A 26,080-nucleotide genomic window follows, 5' to 3' on the forward strand; every position below is an offset into this window, starting at 1 on the left:
GCCAGTGAGGAATCTGTTTGACCTTATGCTCTTGGCTGAGTTTGACATCCAACAAATATCCGGGTAATTGAAGTCCCCCATTACTACTATCTCCCTTCCTTTTGCATGCTTGGCCATCTGTTCCAGGAAGGCATCATCTATGTCCTCCGTTTGGCTTGGGGATCTATAGTAAACTCCCACAATGAGGTCACTGTTATTCTTCTCTCCCTTAATTTTGACCCAAATGCTCTCACTTTGGCTTTGAGGTTCTAAATCTTGGATCTCTTCACAGGTATACACATCCCTGACATATAACGCCACTCCTCCTCCTTTCTTGTCTGGTCTGTTTCTCTGAAATAGATTGTATCCCTCCATTATTACATTCCAATCGTGGGACTTATCCCACCAGGTTTCAGTGATGCCTATTATGTCATATTTAGTTTGCTGTACCAAGAGCTCAAGCTCATCTTGTTTATTTCCCATACTTTGCGCATTAGTGTACAGACATTGAAGTCCATTAATCATTCCCCCGTGTCTCTTATTTAAGGATTTTTTCCTCCCACCACTAGGTCTGCGTGCTGTTTGCTCCATTCGGTCTATGACATTTGGATGATCATCTTCATCAATTGATAGACTCCTACCTTCAGGAGCACTGTCTCCCTCCCCCACATTAGTCAGTTTAAAGCCCTCCTGATGAGGTTTCTGAGATTTTTTGCAAAAACATTCCTACCAACCGTTGTGAGGTGCAGCCCATCGCTTGCCAGAAGTCCATCTTCAAGAAACTGCATTCCGTGATCTAAGAATCCAAACCGTTCCTGTTTACACCATTTGCGAAGCCAGTTGTTCACTTCCACTATTTTTCCCTCTCTCCTGCAGATTAAAATACAAGAACGTCCCATTCCTTATTTTTATTCTCTCAGCTTCTGAAGCTTTTATTGTTGTATTGGCAGCATGCAGAATTTTATCCGCATCGAGCAAGCAAAGCACCTGCCAAGGAACCCAGGAGACTGGCAGAGGAGTCTGGATAAAGCTTTAGAGATGGAGTTTTAACATGTTAACAGAGACATCTGACCCTTGGACAAAAAACAAGGACACCAGCCAGGGATACCAGAGCAAAACAGCAGCCAGTAGGCTTGGTCTTTATGGAAGACTGTTGCCACAGGACTCCCACCTGCCCCCAGGTGAAACATGATGGAAGCCCCGAACGAAAGAGCCCCCAAAACTTTTATTAGCTGCTAATCCCCATGTTACACCCCCCCCAACTACATCACTCATACATCATGGTTACATCATAGAATCATAGAATCATAGAGTTGGAAGAGACCACAAGGGCCATCGAGTCCAACCCCCTGCCAAGCAGGAAACACCATCAGAGCACTCCTGACATATGGTTGTCAAGCCTCTGCTTAAAGACCTCCAAAGAAGGAGACTCCACCACACTCCTTGGCAGCAAATTCCACTGTCGAACAGCTCTTACTGTCAGGAAGTTCTTCCTAATGTTTAGGTGGAATCTTCTTTCTTGTAGTTTGGATCCATTGCTCCGTGTCCGCTTCTCTGGAGCAGCAGAAAACAACCTTTCTCCCTCCTCTATGTGACATCCTTTTATATATTTGAACATGGCTATCATATCACCCCTTAACCTCCTCTTCTCCAGGCTAAACATGCCCAGCTCCCTTAGCTGTTCCTCATAAGGCATCGTTTCCAGGCCTTTGACCATTTTGGTTGCCCTCCTCTGGACACGTTCCAGTTTGTCAGTGTCCTTCTTGAACTGTGGTGCCCAGAACTGGACACAGTACTCCAGGTGAGGTCTGACCAGAGCAGAATACAGTGGCACTATTACTTCCCTTGATCTAGATGCTATACTCCTATTGATGCAGCCCAGAATTGCATTGGCTTTTTTAGCTGCCGCGTCACACTGTTGGCTCATGTCAAGTTTGTGGTCAACCAAGACTCCTAGATCCTTTTCACATGTAGTGCTCTCAAGCCAGGTGTCACCCATCTTGTATTTGTGCCTCTCATTTTTTTTGCCCAAGTGCAATACTTTACATTTCTCCCTGTTAAAATTCATCTTGTTTGTTTTGGCCCAGTTCTCCAATCTGTCAAGGTCGTTTTGAAGTGTGTTCCTGTCCTCTGGGGTGTTAGCCACCCCTCCCAGTTTGGTGTCATCTGCAAATTTGATCAGGATGCCCTTGAGTCCATCATCCAAGTCGTTGATAAAGATGTTGAATAAGACTGGGCCCAAGACAGATCCCTGTGGCACCCCACTAGTCACTCTTCTCCAGGATGAAGAGGAACCATTCCTCACTGGGAAAACTTTAGAAATTCATCTAGACCTTTGGGTTCGGTCAGTCAGCCAGTTAGAAATCCACTGAGTGGTAGCATAGTAAGACCGCATTTTACCAGCTTCTTTACAAGAATATCATGGGGCACCTTGTCAAATGCCTTGCTTTACATCACGAAAGGGGAGGTCTGGTGGCCGGAATCTGAGCATCCTGGACCCTGCCCCATGGTTCCCCTTGCCCTCCACCAAACACCCATCAAGTGACACGAAAGAGATATTTACATTTCCCTGTTTCCCAGCCAAGTCAATCACACCCTTTTGTCTTCATCTGGGTTTGTTATTTCTGGAATGGCTACCTGTCTGGCCCTCAGGTATCAGGAGGCCAGGAATTATCACTCAGGCAGAGGGGCTGCTGAGGAGCTGAGCTCACAGGTCTAGATGAATTTCTAAAGTTTTCCCAGTGAGGCAGTACATAGATAACGTTTATCAGTGAATTGTTAAATTTGGCATCGTGCAGCAAAGGCCCTTTGAATAGATAGGAAGAAACTGTGATGAAGTGTTTTGTGGGGACAAATCACAAAAGTCACAAAAGTGATTGTGCTGATTTTCGTAGTGGGCTGCATGTGCATGATATTTGCTGGAGGGGCAACCCCCCCAACCTATATACCCCCCCAACCTATACATAAATTCCTGCAACAAACATACTATTTTCAACAGTAATTAAACATACTTTTACATCTTACTCAATTTTTTTGTACTTCCATTAGTCCTGTCTGAAAATTTTCCAATCTAATCGCTTAGTATACATTTCTTACTTTTCTTATTGCATTTAAAACTCAGAACCAATATCTCCATTCTTTAGCTACTCTGTAACACTTCTTATATTTTTCCTTACAAAAGTTTTTTGTAGTCCTACTAGCGTAATTTGCTGGTTACAATTGCTCTTCAAATAGTTCGTATACCTTTTCCAATCTTCTGTGAAGATTGGAACCCGCAGGTTTCGAATCTTTCCTGTCATTTTATCTAATTCTTATTCCTGTCATCTTATCTAATTCTGCGCAGTCCATTAATTTTGTCTGCCATTCTTCTTTCGTCGGAATTTCTTCTTGCTTCCATTTCTGGGCTAGCAATACTCTTGCCGGGCCTGCAGGATTCGATCTCAAGCCAGGTGGACAGAAGCTCCATTCTCTGCAAACTCAGAGCTGATGGTCAGGGCTTGCAAAGCATCCCCACACCAGTTTCTGCACAGGGCTTAAGCCCTCCTTCCACCGAGCCCTGACACCAGCCCTGCAAATCAGCTCACTCTCATAAACTACGGAACTCCCTGCCACATGAGGTGGTAATGCCGCCAGCCTAGATGGCTGAAATATACTCTGAGTCAAGAGTGGATTTCATGCTCTTTATTCAGCTCATAGTAGTGAGAAGGAATGGGAGTTCCCCCGAAATGTCTGCTTTATATACATTATTTACACAGTGGGCCCCACGTGATTGGCTAATTCCGGGATTCTCCTGTAGGCCAATCAGGTTGCGAATTCACTTCCACCTGGAGTTGGATTGGGTGGCTCCTGCGGACCAATCAGACTGCTGCATTTTGGATCCTATTGTTCTAGGACCAATCAGACTGCTGCATTCTGGACCCTATTGTTCTAGGACCAATCAGACTGCTGCATTCTGGATCCTATTGTTCTAGGACCAATCAGACTGCTGCATTTTGAATCCTATTCAACTCAGTACATAACAATGGCTTTCAAAGGGAATGAGATCAGACTATATGAAACTTGCCGAACTGACCAGGAGACTCCGAGACCAGAGAGAAGGGACAGTGGATGAAATTTGGAAGAAGTTTAAAGAATATTTGAAAAAATATGCTAATATTTAAATCTTGGAATAGCTTTGGAAGTGGATATAGGCTGTGGGGTTAGAAGTAGAAGATAGTGTATTTTAAAACAGTATTACTTATAAGGCATAAAATGTGAAGATTTTTATGGTAAAAGTAAGTGTGATTTAAAAAATGGTTAAAAGTTATGATATATGTAAACTGCTAAAGAAGAGGTAAAATGAAAATCAGATGGGGGGACTTGGGGAAGCTCACCTAACAATGTTTAGAAAAAGTAAGGGTAAGACAAGAATTTGTTTGTATTGTTTGATTTTCTGTTTATATTTATTTGTGTTATAAAATGAATAAAAACTTTTGGGAAAACAAAACAAAGGGAATGAGATCAATTCATGGAGGAGAAGGTTATCAATGGCCACTAGCCCTGGTGACCCTACTCTGCCCCAACACCTGGAGGAAGCAAGGCTTCTGAATCCCAGTTGCCGCAGGAAGGGCGAGGTGATCTTGGGTTCAAATCCTGCTTGCACCCGGTCAGCCACTGTGAGAACAGGATGCTGGACCAGATGGGCCACTGGCCTGATCCAGAAGGCTCTGATTATGTCTATGTTGTCATCATCTGTACCTTTTCATATATCATCAATTCTATTAATGTTTAATTGCTTTCAATGATTGTTTTCTGTACCCCTATGTTGTTATATGTAAGCCTTCTTGAGTCAGGGAGAAGAAAGGTGGGCTATAAATAAATATAATAATAAGTAATAACCTTACCCCACACTTGGTAGAACATCTCAGGGTTGCGGGTTCGAATCTCTCGTTGGGCAAAAGATTCCTGCATCGCAGGGGGTGGACTAGATGTGCTCTGTGGTCCCTTCCAGCTCTCCAGTTCTCATTTGCTCTGGCATAAGGCTGCAGACATTGGAGATCCCCAGATCTCTCTCTGCTCACAAGCAAAGAGGATCTTCAAAGGTGCCCTGGAGATTCCTCTATTCCCCCAGGGACTTGGGGAGCAGAAAGCAAACTATCGGACTAAATATGGTTCCAAAAATAATACTTGGTTGTGCTTAGATTAATTTCACAGACATAATGGGGGACGACTGATTTGAATAAAGGAATACAGATTATTGGTAACTAATGAGAAGCGCTGAAGCCGCAAAGAGATAGAGGGAAGTCGATTAACATATCAAGGATTCAAACAAGTTTAGTGGAACAGAAAGAAAGTGATTGTAAGGAAAGAAAGAGAAGAAGAAATATTAATGTAATTCCTTTCTGGGAGCTTTTTGTATAGAATATTCAAATTATGGTTTGTATCCTTTGAACAATTGTGTGTATCTTTTTTGTATTCTTTGTTCTTTTTCTCTCCTTCTTTTCTTTTTGTATATTTGCGTGTAACTTTTAATTTATTTTCTCTCTGTAGTTTTCAAAAATGAAGTAAAAAAATTAAATAAAATAAGTAAATAAAGGCTGGAATATGCTCACAGGGGCCCTCGTGTGGCAACCTCGACAAAGTGCTAGCAGATTTTCTCCACGAAAGGACCAGTAGCCTCGCGCAACTGCATCTGTTTGGTCTAGACCAGGGTTCCTTGGGCCTCCAGCTGCTTTTGGACTACAATTCCCATCATCCCTGACCACTGCTCCTGTTACCTAGGGATGATGGGAGTTGTAGTCTAACTGCAGCAGGAGACTCACGTTTGGGAAACCCTGGTCTAGAGGCAGTGGCGTTGCAACGGGAGGGTGGTGCGCCCTAGGTGCCATATCTGGGGGGGGTGTGACAAGAAGGCAACCCACAGGCGCTGGCAGCGGCGCAAGCAGCCATTGCACCACTGCAGCCGCATGTGGAGGATCCCGCAGCCGATGAGCAGAGGATCCTGGCGCCGGCATCAAACTGCTATGTTCAGCGCATGTGCGGTGTCGCACGCATGCACTGTACACAGCGGTTTGCCGGCAGCGCCACTCAAGCGCCGTACAGACGGCGGTGGGATCCCTCCGTCGCCACTACAGCCGCGAACAGTCCGTATGGTGCTGGAGCGCCGGCACTGGCAAAGTGCTATGTGCGGCGCATGTACGGTGTCGCTACGTGTGGGGCATGTGCCGCACGTAGTGAGGCCACACATGCTCCATACATTGCGGTTTGCTGCCCCGGGTGTCACGACGCCTTCGTTCGCCCCTGTCTAGAGGAACAAGACCTGAGCTTCACCTCCGCATTTATCTTAAAAACCATTGCAAAGAGATAAAATCATTAGCGGGACTGCAGTCCCACTTGTAATGTAACAAAGAACTATGGACATTGTGGAGATATAAAAATCTGGATCATTATAAAAGATGCAGAAGGAAAGGACTCACAAAGGGAAGTCCAGGAGATTCTTGGGAATCTTGTTTTTTTATGTAGTATGTTGTGGTGTGAATGTAAATTTTAATATGGAAAATCAAATGAACCCAATTGGAAAAAAATAAAATAAAAATCCTATGCTCAGACTGTATAGATGTGCAAATAAAATTCCGCATCCTGAAGACTCTGCAGTCTCTGCTGACCTCCATCCCAAGGAAACTGGGCCTGGAGTAATATTACTTTTGCAACTTTATAGACTCACATGATGCTGCCGCTCAACCATTGCACCTTCAGCCTCTTGGAAGACGAGGTGGAATCTAAATGTGATTATAAAATGATAAACTGGTGACCAGTTCATTCCATGATGCCCCTCCCTCGCTATGAGCAGCAGCAGGGAAACCTGGAGTGGGGTTTTGGGGGGTGAGCAATGTCCTCCCCCACCTGTCCCTCTCCCAGGCCTGCTCAGATGGCGCCTGCAAAGGATCCCTTTGGGGTGTGGTCTGGAAAAGCAGAGGGGGAGCCGATTATCTATCCAGCCAGAGGCAGCTTCGACAGGCAGCATCAGGGGAGATGGTTCTCTCTGCGCAAAGATCAAAGGAACCCTTCACTGAATAATTCACTTCCCCACCTCCATGCAAAACAGCGGCCGGATTATCAGTCCAGGCCTGTAATAATCAGTCCTTCTGCTTGGAAGACAGAAAAAAATCCTTCAGGCAGCAGCAGAGTTGAACTGTGGGACTCCTTGCCACTTGAGGCAGCAATGGCCACCAACTTGGATGGCTTTAAAAGAGGACTGGAAAAATTCATGGAGGGCTATCGAGGCAGAAACACTTCTGAATGCCAGAAACCACAGGAGAAGAAAGTTGCTCTTGTGCTTGAATCCTTCTTATATGTTTCCCACAAACTTCTGACCGGCCTCTGAGGGAACAGGATGCTTGACTTGGTGGGCCTTTGGTCTGATCCAGCAGCCTCTTCTTGTGACATAGGATCAGTGCCGTCTTTGCCCAGGGATGCAAGGGGTGCGGGGCACCTGGGCACCAAATTCTGGGGGGCGCCAGGTGCCTGCCGTTGAAGTCGCCTAAGCTCTTAACTATCTAGGTAAAGGTAAAGGGACCCCTGACCATTAGGTCCAGTCATGGCCGACTCTGGGGTTGCGGCGCTCATCTCGCTTTTTGGCCGAGGGAGCCGGCGTACAGCTTCCGGGTCATGTGGCCAGCATGACTAAGCCGCTTCTGGCGAACCAGAGCAGTGCACGGAAATGCCATTTACCTTCCCGCCGGAGCGGTACCTATTTATCTACTTGCACTTTGACGTGCTTTCGAACTGCTAGGTTGGCAGGAGCAGGGACTGAGCAACTGGACCGAGCAACGGGAGCTCACCCCGTCGCGGGGATTTGAACCGCCGACCTTCTGATCGGCAAGCCCTAGGCTCTGTGGTTTAACCCACAGCGCCACCCGCGTCCCTTTAACTGTTATGAAATAATAAATAATTTTGATCAAGCTAGAAAAACAAAATTCATATATACAGTCATACCTCATGTTACGTCCGCTTCATGTTACATTCTTTCAGGTTACGTCCCATGACGACCCGGAAGTACCGGAAAGGGTTACTTCCGGGTTTTGCCGCTCGCTCATGCGCAGAAGCACAAAATGACGTCACGTGCATGCGCCTAAGTGGCAAATTGCAACCCGCACGTGCGCAGACGCGCCACTGCAGGTTGCATTCTTTTCATGTTGTGAACGGGCTTCCAGAACGGATCCCATTCGCAACCAGAGGTACCACTGTACCTAGGTATTACCAAAATGTATACCTACTGTTTCACTAAAGGACTTTTGACTTTGTGAGCTCATTTACCAAAGATGCACCACACCAGCGGCAGCACTTGTCAGACTCCACAACGGTGCTTGTCATTCTCAACAGTGCCGTGCATGCGAAATTAACTCTTACATCATCATAAAAGTTAATTTGGGGGCTAAACTAAATGTGGGGGCACCGGGCGGATCTTTGCACCCCGGTGGCGCATATGCTAAAGATGGCCCTGCATAGGATAGACCTGTGGGTGTCAGGCCAAGGGAAGCCCCTCCAGAGAATCAGAGAGTTGGAAGGTCCCCATGGGGTCATCTAGTCCAACCCCCTGAAATGCAGAAGTCTAGTATCCTATGAGCCGCCGTGGCCGAACTAGACACCCCTCTGGGTGGGAAATGGAGAGGCGTATCTGGGAAGAAAGGACCCTGGGAGGGTGCGAAGGTTGCATCTTTCATCCCTCAGTTTGCTATGAAAATGGAAGCCCAAAGCCAGTCTATATGAGGGCCAGTAGCCACAAAGGATCTAGGGAGCCTCCAGATTCAGAGCCAGTCTACCTCCAAGGACCATTTTCCAGAAAACAAAATGCAAGACCAAGGACCCATGTACCTACGGGACGGCCTCTCCTGGTATGCCCTACAATGGACTTTAAGGTCCACAAATGACAACCTTTTGGAGGTCCCAAGCCTCAAGGAGGTTAGATTGATCTCAGCTAGGGCCAGGGCCTTTTCAGTACTGGCCCCAACTTGGTGGAATGTTCTGGCATAAGAGACTGGGGCCCTGCGGGACTTGACATCTTTCCGCAGGGCCTGCAAGACAGAGCTGTTCCGCCTGGCCTTTGGTGGTTTGGACTCGGTCTGACCCTTATGTTCCCCTCCCCTTACGGTTTTGATATATGGGCTACTTTTAAAATGAGGCTGCATTTTAAATTGCATTTTAACCTGTATTTTAAATTGGGTTTTCCCCATCCCTTCCCCCCCTATTATGTTTTTACTGTGATTTTACTGGTGTTAGCCGCCCTGAGCCCGGCTCTGGCCGGGGAGGGCGGGGTATAAATTATTATTATTATTATTATTATTATTATTATTATTATTAGACTCTTGCCTTCACTTCCTACCCAGAACCACTTGGGCAGTTAAGGAAAATATTTGGAGCCTGGGTCCCAGGGTGGGTTCACCCCCTAGCCATGGGCTCTGGCCAGCAGAACTTCTTCAAGGTAGCAAGAGGACTCTGTGGACTAGATGGGCCGTTGGGCCTGATCCACCAGGTTCTCCTTCGGTTCTGAGACTGCGCTGCCCCTGCAAACCGGCTCTGCGTGCCTCTGACAAAGCGAAGGCTCAAGCCCTCCTTGGGAGCAGACATGACTCACCAGCGCTTCCCGTGAGGAGGGGGCTGGATGGAGAGCCGTCAGCTGTTATAAATCACCCGGGCTTTCAGGGCCCAGGGCCGTGAATCTATAATTAGCGCATAATTAATTACCAGATGTTTTCAACACTAATGAAACATTAATAAATGATGAAGCGGTGCAGCCTGGTAATGGGGCATTTAAAAGGCAGCTTGCGAGGAGAAGCCGGCTAATTTGCTCGCCTTCCCTGGTGGTCCTTCCTCTCCTGTGGTTGGGGGGGGAGGATTTGAAAGACAGAGAGGTCTCCTTGTGAGTAAGTGGAGAGGGAGGGCAAGACATGGCTGGGAAGGAGAGCCCTTCACCTTCCGAGTGGAACGGACTGCCTCAGAAGGGGGACTCTGTTGGAAGCTTTTAAGCAGAGGTTCGTTGGCCGCCTGTCATGGGTGCTTTAGTACCTTGGGGTCATCTAGTCTGACCCTGATCACAGCTAAAGAATTACTGACAGATGGGCCTCCACCAAAGCAGAGTCCACTGCCTTCCAAGGTTATCTCTTCGCCGGTGAACATCTCTTTGTGGGAACCCGCAGACAAACACAACTAGGGTTAAGACAATAGAGATGTGCTTCCTAGACCCAGTTAGGCTACGCCCCCTCCCCTCCAAATGAGGGTGGAGGTGAAGCCTTGTCTTCCTGCTCGCTCTCCATGTAACTGACCAAGGAAGACGTGTCTAAGTTTTGCTCCCAGCTTAGAGCACATATTCTGTGTTTTCTACCCCAGAGTATTCTGCCTGTGTTCTCCTTGCTGCTGCCTGGATAAATGCATGAATCTGACCTTTGGAGCATTCTGTAAGTAAATGATTTAAAACTCATTGCAAGAAGGCTAGAAAGAGTGGAGTGTTGCATGCAACCAAATGAGCTAAGAAAATCTAACAAGCTATATTCCCATGTTATACGGCTGCTAAACATTGGCAACAGAAAGCAAGCTGACTCCATCTTCTCTCTGACATTTGAGGGAGTTGGGGATGTTTCACCTGGAAAAGAGAAGACTTCGGGCTCATCCAGACTTCCTTTTCCACTGTGCTTTCCAGCACAGATCTGCGTTTTAAAGTTCTGTGTCCAAATGGGTGTTTTACCACTAAACTGGAGCAAATGGCAATCCACAGAAAAGCAGTTTGATATTTGCTGATTCGGTGGAAAAATGCAGGCTTTTCTGGGAAAATGCCAGGAGAGGAGAGAGTCTGAATGAGTCCTAAGTCTTATCTTTAATAATAATAATAATAATAATAATAATAATAATAATAATAATAAAATTTATTATTTATACCACACCCATCTGGCTGAGTTTTCCCAGCGGCTCCCAGCAGAATGCGCGGGTTGCGATTCGCCGCTTCTGTGCATGCGCGTGATGTCATTTTGCGCTTCTGCGCATGCGCGAGCAGCGAAACCCAGAAGTAACCCCTTCCGGTACTTCCGGGTTGCCACAGGACGTAACCTGAAAGAGCGTAACATGAAGTGGACATAACATGACGTATGACTGTACTAGCCTTGCATTTTGGATGGGTCCTGAGTTTTCAAAATTGGCTCTGAAAACCCACTAATGAACAACCTTCAGGCAGTGAGACTTTGCTACCGATGTCTCTCAAGAGCTCAGACTCTGACTGTTCTGGACTCGGTCCTTGCAGCTGAAACTTGCATGCACTCATGTGACTCCTCACCACCTGACCTGCCTGTGAAGACCGTTTGAGCCAAAAGGGATAGGAGCCGTATTCTGAGATCCGCATCTGGTCCCGTTGTTGAACATCTCCCACCCCACAGCCATATTTCTCCTCCGCTCCCCGTTCCTCCCCTGATCCCAGCAGTGCACACGCATCAAGGAGCTCGGAGCATGGAAGTTCAATATGCCAAGGGGCAAACTTCCCATCAACCCCACTGTGGGCTCTCACATCACTCCAATGAGCCCTAAAAACTTTTAGCAGTGCAATAAAAGCTGCACCGGGGCCCCTAATTAATTCCCAATCCTCGTTTCCTAGACCTCGTTCCAGGAGGGGTGGGACTTGTTAATGGGGATCTGGATGGGGAAAGAGTCATTTTCCCTCCTCAGCTGAAGGAAGAGGATCTCTGAAGCCAGCGCTGGCCAGACCCCCACTCCCAAAGGACCCCCTACGTGGCTCTTGGGGCCAGTGCAAACGGTGGTTTGTCACCCAGCTCTGGAAACGCTCAATTCCCTGTCCCCGATATAAATCACTTCCTGATACACCAGAAGAGAGATTGGGATGCTGGTCACACTTCCTCCATGATGGCTTTGCAAAAGAGCCCCCAATAACCAATCTCAAGAGGAAAAGGTGAGGAAATTTGGTATGTTTCTCCTAGACCCACAGCTGTCCATGGAGGCACAGGTCCATTCTGTGTCCAGGGCAGCTGTCTCCCAGCTCCATCCGGTACGCAGGCTGAGACCCTCCCTGCCCACAGACTGTCTCGCCAGAGTGGCAAATGCTCTGGTTATCTCCCGCTTGGTCTACTGCCATGCGCTCTACATTGGGCTACCTTTGAAGGTGATCTGGAAACTGCAACTAATCCAGAATGTGGCAGCTAGACGGGCCACTGGGAGTGGCTGCCAAGGCCACATAACACCGGTCTTGAAAGACCTACATTGGCTCCCGATACGTTTCCGAGCACAATTCAAAGTGTTGGTGCTGACCTTCTAAACAGCCTCGGTCCAGTATACCTGAAGGAACATCTCCACCTCCATCATTCTGCCCGGACACTGAGGTCCAGCGCCGAGGGCCTTCTGGCGGTTCCCTCCCTGTAAGAAGCCAAGTTACAGGGAACCAGGCAGAGGGCCTTCTTGGTAGTGGCACCTGCCCTGTGGAATGCCCTCCCACCAGATGTCATAGAGAACAACAACTACCAGCCTTTTAGAAGACATCTGAGGGCAGCCCTGTTTAGGGAAGCTTTTACTGTTTGATGTTTTATTGTGTTTTTAATATTCTATTGGGAGCCACCCAGAGTGGCTGGGAAAACCCAGCCAGATGGGCGGGGTAGAAATATATTATTATTATTACAGTGGTACCTCAGGTTAAGAACTTAATTTGTTCTGGAGGTCTGTTCTTAACCTGAAACTGTTCTTAACCTGAGGTACCACTTTAGCTAATGGGGCCTCCCGCGCTGCTGGAGCACGATTTCTGTTCTCATCCTGAAGCAAAGTTCTTAACCTGAGGTACTATTTCTGGGTTAGTGGCGTCTGTAACCTGAAGCGTCTGTAACCCGAGGTACCACTGTATTGTTGTTGTTATGATGATGATGATGACGACGAGATTGCACTGGCCTATTTATTCTGAATGTTTGTAAGTGATGCCAATAAAGGTTTGATGATGATGATGGTTGAATCTCATAGCTGCAGAGTTGGAAGGGACCCTGCGGGTCATCTAGGCCAACCCCCTCCAACGCCTGGAATCACAGCACCTGGAAGGCGGCCATCCAACCTCTACTTAAAAACCTCCAAGGAAGACAAGGCCACCACCTTCTTCGGGAGTCTGCTCCACCGTCAATGGGCTCTTACCACCAGAAAGTTCTTCCTAGTGGTGGGACGAAGTTTGCCCCTTATGTGTGTGTCCTGTCCCATGTGCCCCCCTTATTGCCTTGGCACCTTCATTTATGAGATGGCAGATCCTCCTTCTTCCTCGTTTCAAGGCTCCAAACCAAACCATTTACCACATTCACAAAAAAACCATAATGAAATGGTCACATTTAATGAACAATCTCTCTCTTGTGTGAGTGCGGGTGTTTTGTTTTTTTGTTTTTCCTTCAGTGAAGTGTGTGTGATTTTAAAAGTTTTTTATATATATATATACACATCTATAAAAAGTTCAAATACAGCATATTATCGTTTTGGAATAATAGGGCGTAGGGTGTTCAATACTGCACTTTGAAACGAGGGGAGGGAGGGGGAGGAAGGGAATTTGGGGAAGCCGGATTCTTACAAAACAGGACTTGGGGAAGGGGCGAAGAGAGGGAACAGGGCAGTTTTGGGTGGGTGGGGGGCCAAGAGGACATCTTAGTTTAGCTACAGTTCCATCGGGTATACATCCCACTCCCCAATAATAAGACCAATACACAAACCTAAGGAGTTTCTCTGTATAAACGGAAGGGGACACACAGCTACAAATGGGGCAGGAGGGAAGGGGTGAGCGTGTGTTTTCCAAGATGGGACCCCCTCCCGACGTCTCCTTCGGTGGGACAGTGACGAACGGCTTCTTTTAAAAAACAAAGACCTGCCAGCCGCCTTGACGCACCCGTCTCGTGGCTCCCGGTGGGGCGCTTGCTTTATTCCGCCCCCCACATGATGTGTGGGGCAGAGCTGCGATGCCTCCGCGGGCACATTTGACTCTCTCTGCCCGGCCGAGGGCTCAAGGTTCGTTGTCTCACAGCTGCCAAGAGGAGGAAGGGGAGAAAGAGGAACACCGGCCTTGTGGGGCAGCCCCCCTGGGCGTCAGGTTTGTGGCCTCCCCTCCCGGAGCCGCCCTGTCCATCCGTCTGTCGCACTCCTGTGTCCAGGAACCGGGCTGCGGGTTCGAAGCATGCCCAGCAGAGGGTCTTTGGCGTGGTGGTTTAGCTGTATGATCTGAACCCGGGGCCGGGGGGTGGCTGGTGCTCCAGGCTGCTGCTTCCTCCCTCCCCACTTCAGGCCTGCCTTTCTCCTCCCCCCGCTCAGACGCCCCCCCCCGATCCCACCCCACATTCCCACCTGTCACTTTCGCGTGTGAGGAGAGCTCTGTCCTTTTGAAGGTTTAGTCAGGCGGCTTTGCAAAGTTCCGGGAAAGTTTGTGGTTTGTTGGGTGGCAGGCGGGTGGGCGGGCGGAGAGCCTGGGCCCCCTTGGATCTGTTTTTTTTGGGGGGGCTCGGCCTTCCGGGAAGTGCAGCGATGAAGAGAAACGGAACACGTCCTTCAGACCATGTGCAAAACAGAAGCAAAGACAGACGTTCCGGTGAGTCGGGGACCTCCTCAGCGGGGCTCCGAGGCCGAGTCTAGAGGAAGGGGGAGGGAAAGGAAAAGTGAATATAAGAAGTGGCCCTCCCCCCAGTCCAGCGTCCTGTTCCCACACTGGCCAGCCTCTGAGGCAGCCATTCAAATTGGTGGTGGTCGTCACTGCCTCTTGTTAAACCCTGGAACTCACTGCCACTGGGGGCAGCGATGGCGAGAGAGGAGGAAATTGGCTACCACAAGATCCTATGGAGAGCCTTGGAGAGTTAAAATCGAGATGTCGAAATATGGAAAAATCGATGAGAGGCAGGACTAAGATTTGGACATGCTTCAAGGTGCAGACTATGGGAAGCCGTAAAATTACCATATTTTTCGCTCCGTAAGACACACCTAGTTTTTAGAGGGGGAATGCAAGAAAAAATATATTCTTTAAAGGGAGCGCTGAGTAGAGCCTGTATGCACCCCAGGCTCTGCTCAGCGCTCCCTTTAAAGAGCCGCATGGAACGTGTGTGTGGCGCTTGCAGGCTTTTCCCCAAGGAGGGAGAAGGGCAGCCCGCGCGGCTCTTGGGGGCTTTTCCGGGAGGTGGGGAAAGGGACTGAGGGGCTAAGCCAGAAGCTAGAACAGCAAGAGGGAGTGCTGCACAGAAATCCCTCTAGCTGTTCTGGCTTCTGGGAGAGCTGCACAGCCTGCATTCGCTCCATAAGATGCACACACATTTCCCATTACTTTTTAGGAGGGAAAAAGTGCATCTTATAGAGCAAAAAATACGGTAATAATTGCAATTCGGAAGATAATTCGACCTTTTTTATTTTAGTTTTTTATTTTTATTGGATTATGATTTGATATGTTAATTGGATATCTTTTATTGGGAAATTATTAAAAACAATCTAACAAAAAAAAGATCCTATGGAGAGCCTGTCTAGTCCGGCATCCTGTTCTCACGGGGCCAAACTTCAGGAAGAACTTTCTGCTGAGAAATCTCCAAGGAAGGAGAGTCCACAGGGAGAGCGGTTCATGGTCCCAACAGTGACCACCTCCCAACGGCTTGACCTCACCCCCGAAGGCGGACCCCTCCAGCATCTCCCAAAACAGACAGGTGCCAGCTTCCATACAATCCCTCCTGCTTTCGTTCCCCTTTTCCCTCGCCCTCTTCATCCCACAAGGAGGGGCCCTAAGAGACACTCACTAAATAAAGTGGATGCTGAAAGCCACCAATAGCAGACTAGCCACCCAGGACAGGGCGATGGCTCCATCGCTGCCTTGCTCCTCCGAGTTCCCGATGCTGCTGGTGGTGGGGACCACAAAGGCTGAGGTGCTGGCGGTCGTCGTCTCTGAAGGAGAGGGGGAAAGTAAGGGAAAGGGATTAATGCCAGGGGCACAGGTAGAGCGGGCGTCCAGGCCCCCCCCTTGCCCCATGGAGTCATGTACAGTCAGGGCTGGATTTAGGTTTGATGAGGCCCTCAGCTCCTGAAGGTAATGGGGCCCTTTATATGTCCAGCTGCCCTTTGTCAACAACAAATTGTCGCTGTTTTTTGTGTTGAATAGATGCTATATGGTCATTTATGGACCTCATCGGTATCTCAAGCCACTTGCACATGTTGCCATGCAACTAGTCCATGCAGAATATAAATGTAAAGGGACCCCTGACCATTAGGTCCAGTCGTGGCCGACTCTGGGGTTGCAGCGCTCATCTCGCTTTATTGGCCGAGGGAGCCGGCGTACAGCTTCTGGGTCATGTGGCCAGCATGACTAAGCCGCTTCTGGCGAAACCAGAGCAGCGCACGGAAACGCCGTTTACCTTCCCGCCAGAATGGTACCTATTTATCTGCTTGCACTTTTGACATGCTTGACATCGTTCTTCCGCAATATTCTGAGGAGATGGAGTCTCTGTTGGGCTTTCTTAACCACCTGGGTTGTATTTATTTTCCCAGTAAGGTCTCCTCCCTCAGCCATGCAATCCAACGCTGCTGTCTCTCACCCAGCCCTACTCTACAAGGTTGTTGTGAGGGGGGAGAGAATGTACTCTGTCCTGCGCTCCATGTTGGAATGGCAGGATAAAGGTGAAATGAACAATATTAATAATATGAATAATAATGTTGGGTGCTATTTTCACAGCACCACACCAAGAGACGGATGAGGAAGTGCAACCCACTGGGGAACATTCCTAAACGACATTCATTAGAGAGCAATTAATGCCATTGGTGTCAATGGGGCTCAGAATTGCAATGAACTCTTGCAAGATGCCTGCTGCCCTTCCTACTTGCATGCCAAGCCGCATGGCCACCAGAGGGCAGTCTCTGCTCACGCTAAAGTCCAAGTTGCAGGACACTGACCATCACTGATTCCCTTGATCAATTTTTCTCAGAGGCAAATGGTCACAAAGAGTTACTTGTTTTGCCTTTTTTTTTTTTTTTGGAGTGGGGGGCACGAGGAGGCATGCATTTATTGTTACTGACAACCACCACACAACCTGAGCTAATTGGGTATGTTGCACTGTGACACTGTGACATTGGCTGCATGATCCCAAACTGGCTGGGGTGATGTCACGGGGACACTTCGTCACACCAGCATTAAGGAAACAAAAACGGAGCCCAAAATAACAGTGTGAGGCAATCAAAACCAGTGAACACGTGGAGGAAAAAGATGAAAAAGCAGGTGACACTTGCAAAATATTTCCAGTCTTGAAATCCTCTGTCTTGCACTGATGTGACTATTCGGCGTAGTTCTTGAAAGCGATTTGCACTTGCTGAACCATAAACAGGTAAAAAGGTAAAGGACCCCTGGACGGTTAAGTCCAGTCAAAGGCGACTATGGGGTTGCGGCGCTCATCTCGCTTTCAGGCCGAGGGAGCCGGTGTTTGTCCACAGATAGCTTTCCGGGTCATGTGGCCAGCAGGACTAAACCGCTTGTGGCGCAACGGGACGCCGTGACAGAAGCCAGAGCGCACGGAAACACCATTTACCTTCCTGCCACAGTGGTACCTATTTATCTACTTGCACTGGTGTGCTTTCAAACTGCTAGGTTGGCAGGAGCTGGGACAGAGCAATGGGAGCTCACCTCGTCACGGGGATTCGAACCGCTGACCTTCCGATCGGCAAGCCCAAGAGGTTTGGTGGTTTAGACCACAGCGCTACCTGCTTCCTATAACCATAAAAGCAAGCCCAAGGAAAGGTGGGAATAATGTTCAGGCTTGGACTTTGGCTATTTCTGGACCAAGGGGCATCCAAAGACATATCAGGCGCAGAGAGACCCCAGCCTGTCCCCAACACACCAATGGTCACCTTAAAGATCTGAACAGCACCAAAGAGGGGAGCATGGGTGATGTTGCACAGTCCGGGTTTATGTGGTTTGCAACATTCTCTGAATCTGTCAGGTGATTTCACCTGCATGGCAGCCCCTAAGAGCTGACCCCCTTGGCAAGCCGAAATGTGCCGTCTCTATACAGTCTGTTGTGCAGCCGGGCAGCACGATAATTTGCACATTCCCCTGTGTGTGTGTGTGCGCAACCAGACGCCCCGAGGGTCTTTGGCTGGCCTCCCGGTGGTTTCCTAGTAGTGGACAGCATTTTTTTTTGCTCGATTTCCCAACCCCACGAGCGCCGGTGCCAGCTGAGGGGACCAGCCCGGACTCTGCACGGCTGCTTCTGGGAAGCCAGAGGCTGATATCACATTATGCACTTGGAAGCCAGCCCAGCTCTTTCCTAGAAACAGAGAGTTGTTAACTTTGCGGCTTTCCTTGCTAACAGGCTTCCCGTTGTGTGCTGCTACAAAAACCCACACTGGACAGCGCCTTTTGCCAGAGATTTTGCAAAGCACACGGCCTGTTCTGGTTCCCACATTTCCTGAAACACCGCTGCCCTTTCCTGGTGGGGAGAGCATAGCCAGCTGGCAAGTGGTAGGCGGAAGAGCAGCTTTGCAGGATCAGACCCAGGTCCATCTCATCCTGTGTTCTGATCCTAGCATGAGCCGCTGGGAAGGTCGCAAGAAGAGCACAGGGCTGGCTGATCTTTCCTCCATCCCCGGCATTAGAGGTAGACTGCATCTGAACAAGGAAGTTCCATTGAATTATCGTGGTTCACAGCCGTTAATAGACCTCTCTGCCTCCATGATGGGAAAGGGACTTTAGCCCAGTGGGCAGAGCATGGGATTTGAATGCAGGATCATGCAAAGGACCCCAAGGGTCATCTAGTCCAATTCACAGCTGAATAATCCCTTACTGTTGGCCATCCTTGTTGGCAAACAACTGTCTCGGGAGACAATGGAGAACCTCTGCTTAAAAATCTCCAGAGAGGGAGAGATCAAGACCTTCCAAGGGAGTCCATTCTGCTCTTTAACAGATCTTACCCTTGGAAAGTTCTTCCAAAGGCCTCGCCCACACTTCCTCTTCTTCTGTGCCTATAAAGCATGGGTCCGAGTGGTTTCCTCCTTGCCCCACTCCTCTTCCAGGAAAAAGCCTGCTCTTTAGTGCTGAATCAGAACAAACAGCAATCCACAGAAAACCTGGATGGCTGTTTGCGCCGATTAAGTGCTAAAGAGCAGTTTTCTCTAGAGGAAAGCGGGACAAGAGGATAAGCCCAAAGCAACTTCCTCTGAACTTGTGTGACTCCTTTTCAAGGGCCATCGCTATGTCTTGGGGTCTGGAGTTCTGTACACGGATAAAGTCACTGCAGGACCTCAGCTCCTTTGATAAACCTGTGAAGTTCTGTGCAAGCCTATCTCCTTGGCCAGCAGCGCTGTTACTGTTGGGGTGTTGGTAGAAGCAAGAACCTCTTTTGAAGGAGGAGAGGTGTATTGTGTGATGGTGCTGTCGAGAGAAACGGGGACTTTGCAAGCCTCATGAACGGTGTTCCAGCCAGAAACACTTAAAGAGACACAGCACAGAGCTTAAGAAATGGGCACCCCAATGGAAAAACCACTTTGGGGTGGCAGGGGCATCATTCAGGTAGTCATAGTTGTTTATACCCTCACGTAAGAACATAAAGAGTTTGGGACGCAGGTGGCACTATGGGTTAAACCACAGAGCCTTGGGCTTGCCGATCAGAAGGTCGGCAGTTCGAATCCCCACAACGGGGTGAGCTCCCGTTGCTCGGTCCCTGCTCCTGCCAACCTAGCAGTTCAAAAGCACGTCAAAGTGCAAGTAGATAAATAGGTACCGCTCCGGCGGGAAGGTAAACGGCGTTTCTGTGCGCTGCTCTGGTTCGCCAGAAGCCGCTTAGTCATGCTGACCACATGACCCGGAAGCTGTACGCCGGCTCCCTCGGCCAGTAAAGCAAGATGAGCGCCGCAACCCCAGAGTCAGCCATGACTGGACTTAATGGTCAGGGGTCCTTTAAGAACATAAAGAAAGCTTGCTGGATCAGGCCAAATGGCCCACCTAGTCCAGCATCCTCTCCGCACAGTGGCCATGTAGACGTCCTAATGGGAAATGTCTGCAAGCAGGATTGGAGCGCAAGAGCCCTCTCCCCTTCCGTGGTTCCATGCCTTTGCCCTTCAAAATGGGCGCGTTAACCCCAGAAGAGCCACTTCAAAGGCAGCAGGGCAGAAACTCCTCAGGGACACAGAATCAGAGCCCTGGGAAGGAAGCCCACTCCCACAGAACCCCACACGGAGAAACCCAGCTCACCACCACTTTCCTTCCAAAGCAAAACACGTGGATTCTTGCAAAAGTTGGAAAGTCCTTTATGCCAGCACTGCCCATCTTTGGCATGGAAAGAAGGGTCTGTTTTGCAAAACTCCTTATCTCTGAGCAACTGTGGGAGCACTCAGGAATCCTGGGTGTTGCAGGGCTGGCTGCAGCGAGCCATGCATTGCAACTTCCTCAACTTTCAAAGCTGGCTACAGGACCTCCCAGATGTCAGCCACATCTGGGACCTGTTTCCCTGTTGGCCGAGGACTCCAGATCTGGTGGGCCTCAGGCGCAGACAATATCAGCACCCGCAGAAGGAAAGGGGATGTGGCCCGCCTGACTGCCACCCTCCAACCGCTTTCATTCTGATGCGGAATCTCCCACCTGGTCTGAAAACGGGCAACGCAGAAGTAAAGAAGAATTGGAAGGGGTTCCGAGGGTCATCTAGTCCAACCCCCGAACATGCAGGAATCATGGCATGAAGCGGAAAGGGTGTGTGTGTCAAGAGCTGCTGAATAATCCCAGGAGCCTCCCTCTCTGGCATCAACAAGTTCCCCTGCCACCCCGGTCTCCAAGAATGCACAGGATAATAAGAAGGGCACAACCAGATCCCAGAGGTGAGCAGATGCAGTTTGAGATGCTTGGGAAATATTTGGGAGTGTCTCCTCCCCCGTCGTTCTGCCCGGACACTGAGGTCCAGCTCCGAGGGCCTTCTGGTGGTTCCCTCGCTGCGAGAAGCCAAGTTACAGGGAACCAGGCAGAGGGCCTTCTCGGTAGTGGCACCCTGTTCAGGGAATTTTTAAATGTGTGACATTTTAATGTATTTTTAATCTTTGTTGGAAGCCGCCTAGTGTGGCTGTGGAAACCCAGCCAGATGGGCGGGGTACAAATAATAAATTGCTATTACTACCTGTCCTATGGAACGCCCTCTCACCAGATGTCAAAGAGAACAACAACTACCAGACTTTTAGAAGACATTTCAAGTCAGCCCTGTTTAGGGAAGCTTTTAATGTTTGGTGCATTACTGCATTTTTATATTTTCTTGGAAGCCGCCCAGAGTGGCTGGGGAAGCACAGCCAGATGGGCGGGGTATAAATAATAAATGATGATGATGATGATGATGATGATGAGAGGAGGAGCCTGCGGAAGGGTGGAAGTGGGGACCAACTGCTGCTGTCTGGTTTTCTTGAATAAAGAGTCAACGTCATCGCTAAGGGCCTCTGCACCATCTGATTCCATCCCTGGCGCTAGCCCTGCCAGAGCGAGACCTCCCCCCCCCGAAACGACTCCCTCTTCCCGTCCCCATGGAAAACCCTCCTCGTCCAGCATCTCCATGGCTTCACCTGCTCCCTGGGCTTCCGTGGTGAGATGCTTGGGCTCCTCGGTCCAGGGCGTGGCATGCACGGCCACGCTCCAGTCGCTCCACGTGCCGATCTCGTTGTCCTTGGCTGCCACCTGGATGATGTACTCCTTGCCCGCGTAGGCGTCGGTGATTATGTGGGTCGTCCCGTCCGACAGCTCCACCTGCAAGGGGGAGAAGGGGAGGGTCACGGGGGGGGGGGCTGCCGATGAATTCACACCGTCCCAGCACCTCTTGGGGATGAGATGTTGCGGCCATGGCTTCGCGCAGAACTGGGGGTGCCCAAATGTCCGATGGCACAGGTTAGGAAGTTGCCAAGTGCCACCCAGAAGCCATGACAAGCCCCTGAGAGCATCTTGATTGGCATTCCTAGCCTGGCAAACTTGGCACCCAACCCAACTAGGTTTTGAAGAGCTGGAACTGGCATAGGAGCCAAACAATAGAGAAACAGACAAACAGATACAGTATTTTCTGGATGATAGAAAACAAACCTTTTCGGTGTATGTAAATCCAGCTATACAACAGGGCTTACTCTTGGGTAAATGTATTGGGGATTGCATGCCCAGGCACAGAAACAGGGGTGGGCCATATGGGCCACTTGGCCCAGGCCTCCGATTCCAAAGGGGACCTCAGTCAGCATACATTCCCTATGTACTGTATTTTTCGCTTTATAACACGCACCCGACCATAACACGCATGTAGTTTTTAGAGGAGGAAAACAAGAAAAAAATATTCTAAATGAAACAGTGGATGTATGATTTTTGTGGTTCATGCTGTGGCCACAGACATGTGATCTGACAGTGAATTTGGAGTAGCCCAATGCAAAAATCCTGAGGATCCATGTGGATCCATGCACCACTGCGGCCCCAGGCAACAGTGGGTGCGTGATTTTTTTGGTGCACAATGTAGCCATGGACATGCTATGTGATCTGATGGTGAATTTGGGGTGACCCAGTGCAAAAATCCTGAGGATCCATGTGGATCCTTGCTTTGTAACCACGTTTTAAGTGGGAAGGGAAGGAAAAGCACTCAAGGGACAAGGAGCACGCGTGGGGTGGGTGGAGAAGGATGCTGCTAATAATGCAGAAGAGGGGTTTAAGGGGAGAAGGCTCCTCTCCTCTCCCGCTTTGCTCCTTTAAAGCAAGCAGGCTCTGCTTTTCTTCCTCCTCCCTGCTCATCCCCGGCTTAGCAAGCTGAAAAACTTTGCTGCTATGTAGCGAGCTTAGTGGGGAGGAGAGAGGGACAGAAAGCCTGCTTGCTTTAAAGGAGCCAACCGGACAGGAGCCGTTTACACTCGTGTAAGCGGCTCCTCTCCTCTCCTGCTTTGCTCCTTTAAAGCAAGCAGGCTCCCTGTCCCTTTCTCCTCCCCACTCAGCGGCTCTTCTCCCACTTTGCTGTTTCAAAGCGAGCCACGGAGGAGGGAAGGAAGGGGAACCAGGGATCCTCTGCTCACGACTGCAGCAGATCCCCCCGCCATCCATAGGCATTCACTCCATAACACGCACAGACATTTCCCCTTACTTTCTAGGAGGAAAAAAGTGAGTGTTATGGTGCAAAAAATACGGTATTTTAAAAAAGCACTAACCTAGGCAGCATCTTAAAAATCAGAGACATCACCTTGCCAACAAAGGTCCCAATAGTTAAAGCTATTGTTTTCCCAGTAGTGATGTATGGAAGTGAGAGCTGGACCATAAAGAAGGCTGATCGCCGAAGAATTGATGCTTTTGAATTATGGTGCTGGAGGAGACTCTTGAGAGTCCCATGGACTGCAAGAAGATCAAACCTCTCCATTCTGAAGGAAATCAGCCCTGAGTGCTCACTGGAAGGACAGATCCTGAAGCTGAGGCTCCAAGACTTTGGCCACCTCATGAGAAGAGAAGACTCCCTGGAAAAGACCCTGATGTTGGGAAAGATGGAGGACCCAAGGAGAAGGGGACGACAGAGGGCAGGATGGTGGGACAGTGTTCTCAAAGCTACCAGCATGAGTTTGACCAAACTGCGGGAGGCAGTGGAAGACAGGAGTGCCTGGCGTGCTCTGTTCCAGGGGGTCACGAAGAGGCGGACACGACTAAACGACTAAACAACAACATTGTATATCTATATTTTCCATTTTGTCTTTATATGCAGATACGGTTCAAGCCATGAAATAAAATTATTTCTCAGCATAACTTTTATGAAAATTATTTATATACTTACTTATTTATAAGACTTCAGTTATCCCCAGGGTAAAAAAAACAGAGGGGGGGCACACATTATCTACCTGGCCCAGGCCTCTGCCTGGCTCTGCAAGGCCCTGTGCATGCCATCCAGTGAAATGCTTTTCTATATCTATCCCAACCTGTTGCACTCCAGGTGTTTCTGGACTGTCCCCCCCAATTCCCACGCTGTAGCAGCTGTGCTGGCAGAGGCTGGAGGGAGTTGTAGGACAGCAACATCTGGAGGGCACCAGTTGGGGAAGGCCAGTTGAGAGGAAGTACACCTCTTTCCACATGACTTTCCCTAAAGTCCCAAGCCCACCCCATCCATTGCTGCTCATCAAAGTTCTCAGCCGTCAACCTTGAAAAGAGGGACTTTTCCGCTGCAGGGAATTTTCACAAGATAACCGCTCCGCCTCCCCCCATTATACACTCAATAAATGAGTGAGTTGCACAATTCACACCTAATACTAGGCCTCTTCTGGGCCCTTTTATGGCTCATTTTTTTAAAAAAAGAAAGCTCACAAAATTGGTACTTCCAGAATAATGGTAGCAGCAGCTTTCCTGAATCATTAGCTTTGGAAAGGCAGGTGTTTGGATTGGGGCCGGGGTGGGTGGGCAACAGGGAACTATTTTACCCCCAGCTCAGGTCCTATCACCTGGGCTACCTCTTAGCCAACTCTGGGTTTGTTTGTTTTTTAAAATAATAATAATAATTAAATAAAATAGAAAAAAATCAGAAGCGGACAATAGAAACAAAATCACAATCTCCACTAACAAAGGCAAGAGAGGAGCTGGGACTGCTGCAAAGCAGGGAAAACTTTGGCCTCCATCTCCCTGCTTTGCTAGTCTTCCTTGCTGAAGGGAGAGGAGAGATGCTGGAACCACTGATATAAATGGTATCTGGATTAGGAAGGGGGTTCATAGGTAACGCACAAGACCCTTGATCTGCATGCCCCACGTGCACGGGTGAAAAGCTCCATTGCTAGAAAGAGAACAGAGAGGTGTTGTCAGTCAAGGGAAAGGGTCACTGGAGGGTTAGATGACTGGGAAGCAGAAGGAACCTGCTAATAGCCCAGGACTAAAGCCCAGATGGAAGTGAGAGCTGGACCATAAAGAAGGCTGATTGCCGAAGAATTGATGCTTTTGAATTCTGGTGCTGGAGGAGACTCTGGAGAGTCCCATGGACTGCAAGAAGATCAAACGCATCCATTCTTAAGGAAATTAGCCCTGAGTGCTCACTGGAAGGACAGATCGTGAAGCTGAGGCTCCAAGACTTTGGCCACCTCATGAGAAGAGAAGACTCCCTGGAAAAGACCCTGATGCTGGGAAAGATGGAGGGCACAAGGAGAAGGGGACGACAGAGGACAAGATGGTTGGACAGTGTTCTCGAAGCGACCAACATGAGTTTGACCAAACTGCGGGAGGCAGTGGAAGACAGGAGGGACTGGTGTGCTCTGGTCCAGGGGGTCACGAAGATTTGGACACGACTAAACAACAAAACCCAGATGCAACTGAACTGCTCACGTGACAAAACTGACCAGGGACTGGCAAAGGCTTCGGCCCAGTAAGGAGCGTCTCCACCCCCATCGTTCAGCCCGGACACTGAGGTCCAGCTCCGAGGGCCTTCTGGCGGTTCCCTCCCTGTGATAAGTGAGGTTACAGGGAATGAGGCAGAGGGCCTTCTCAGTGGTGGCACCTGCCCTGTGGAACACCCTCCCATCAGATGTCAAGCAAATAAACAACTATCTGACTTTGAGAAGACATCTGAAGGCAGCCCTGTTTAGGGAAGTTTTTAATGTTTGAAGTTTTATCGTGTTTTTAGTGTTCTGTTGGGAGCTGCCCAGAGTGGCTGGGGAAACCCATCCAGATGGGCGGGGTATAAATAGCAAAATTATTGTTGTTATTATTATTAGATGGCACGACTCAGAGGCTGGGGCTTTTGCTTTCTTACTGAAGACTCCAAATTCCAAGATGCTCACACGCTCTCCTTAGGCTCTCTTGCTTGTTCAGATGAGTCTTTCCGCGCCTCTCCTTTCTCCAAGATTAGAGGCTGGTTTCGCCTTCGTGCATGAGCTGACTGCATGCAGGCCATTGCTCAGAGACGGTTCCAAGGCTTGCCTCTCTGCCAGCCCTTCCATTTCGAGATGGGGAGAGACCAAAGCAGTTCCAAAATGTCATCACCCCATTTTGTGTTGTCCTGGTCAATTTGACCAGGACGTGCAGTTTCCCAAAATAATCCGGAAAGCCTTTTAAGAGCTGTCTGCCTAATCAAAGCACGACTTGGCAGGACAACTCAGATCGGACAGATTTCGGCTTGTTTGCAAGCTGTCTTAGCTAACTTTGTTAAAA

The 26,080-nt window shown here is 49.1% G+C and overlaps 1 protein-coding gene across 6 annotated transcripts in view; it reads right to left on the reverse strand.

Annotated features, from left to right (window-relative positions):
* Nucleotides 1-14,286: 14,286 nt before the first annotated feature.
* CNTFR (ciliary neurotrophic factor receptor) overlaps nucleotides 14,287-26,080 on the reverse strand; it is a 452,372-nt gene continuing 440,578 nt past the window's right edge. For all 6 annotated transcript variants that reach the window (XM_053408065.1, XM_053408064.1, XM_053408063.1 and 3 more), the window contains 3 exons: nucleotides 21,517-21,697; nucleotides 15,735-15,879; nucleotides 14,287-14,591 (listed from right to left, as the gene is read on the reverse strand). In XM_053408065.1, coding sequence (XP_053264040.1) covers nucleotide 14,591; nucleotides 15,735-15,879; nucleotides 21,517-21,697 — 327 coding nt within the window. In that variant the 3' untranslated portion in view covers nucleotides 14,287-14,590. The remainder of the gene's footprint in view (nucleotides 14,592-15,734; nucleotides 15,880-21,516; nucleotides 21,698-26,080) is intronic.

This window comes from Podarcis raffonei, chromosome 11, assembly GCF_027172205.1.
Source record: "Podarcis raffonei isolate rPodRaf1 chromosome 11, rPodRaf1.pri, whole genome shotgun sequence".
In the NCBI taxonomy this organism is placed as follows: Eukaryota; Metazoa; Chordata; class Lepidosauria; order Squamata; family Lacertidae; genus Podarcis; species Podarcis raffonei.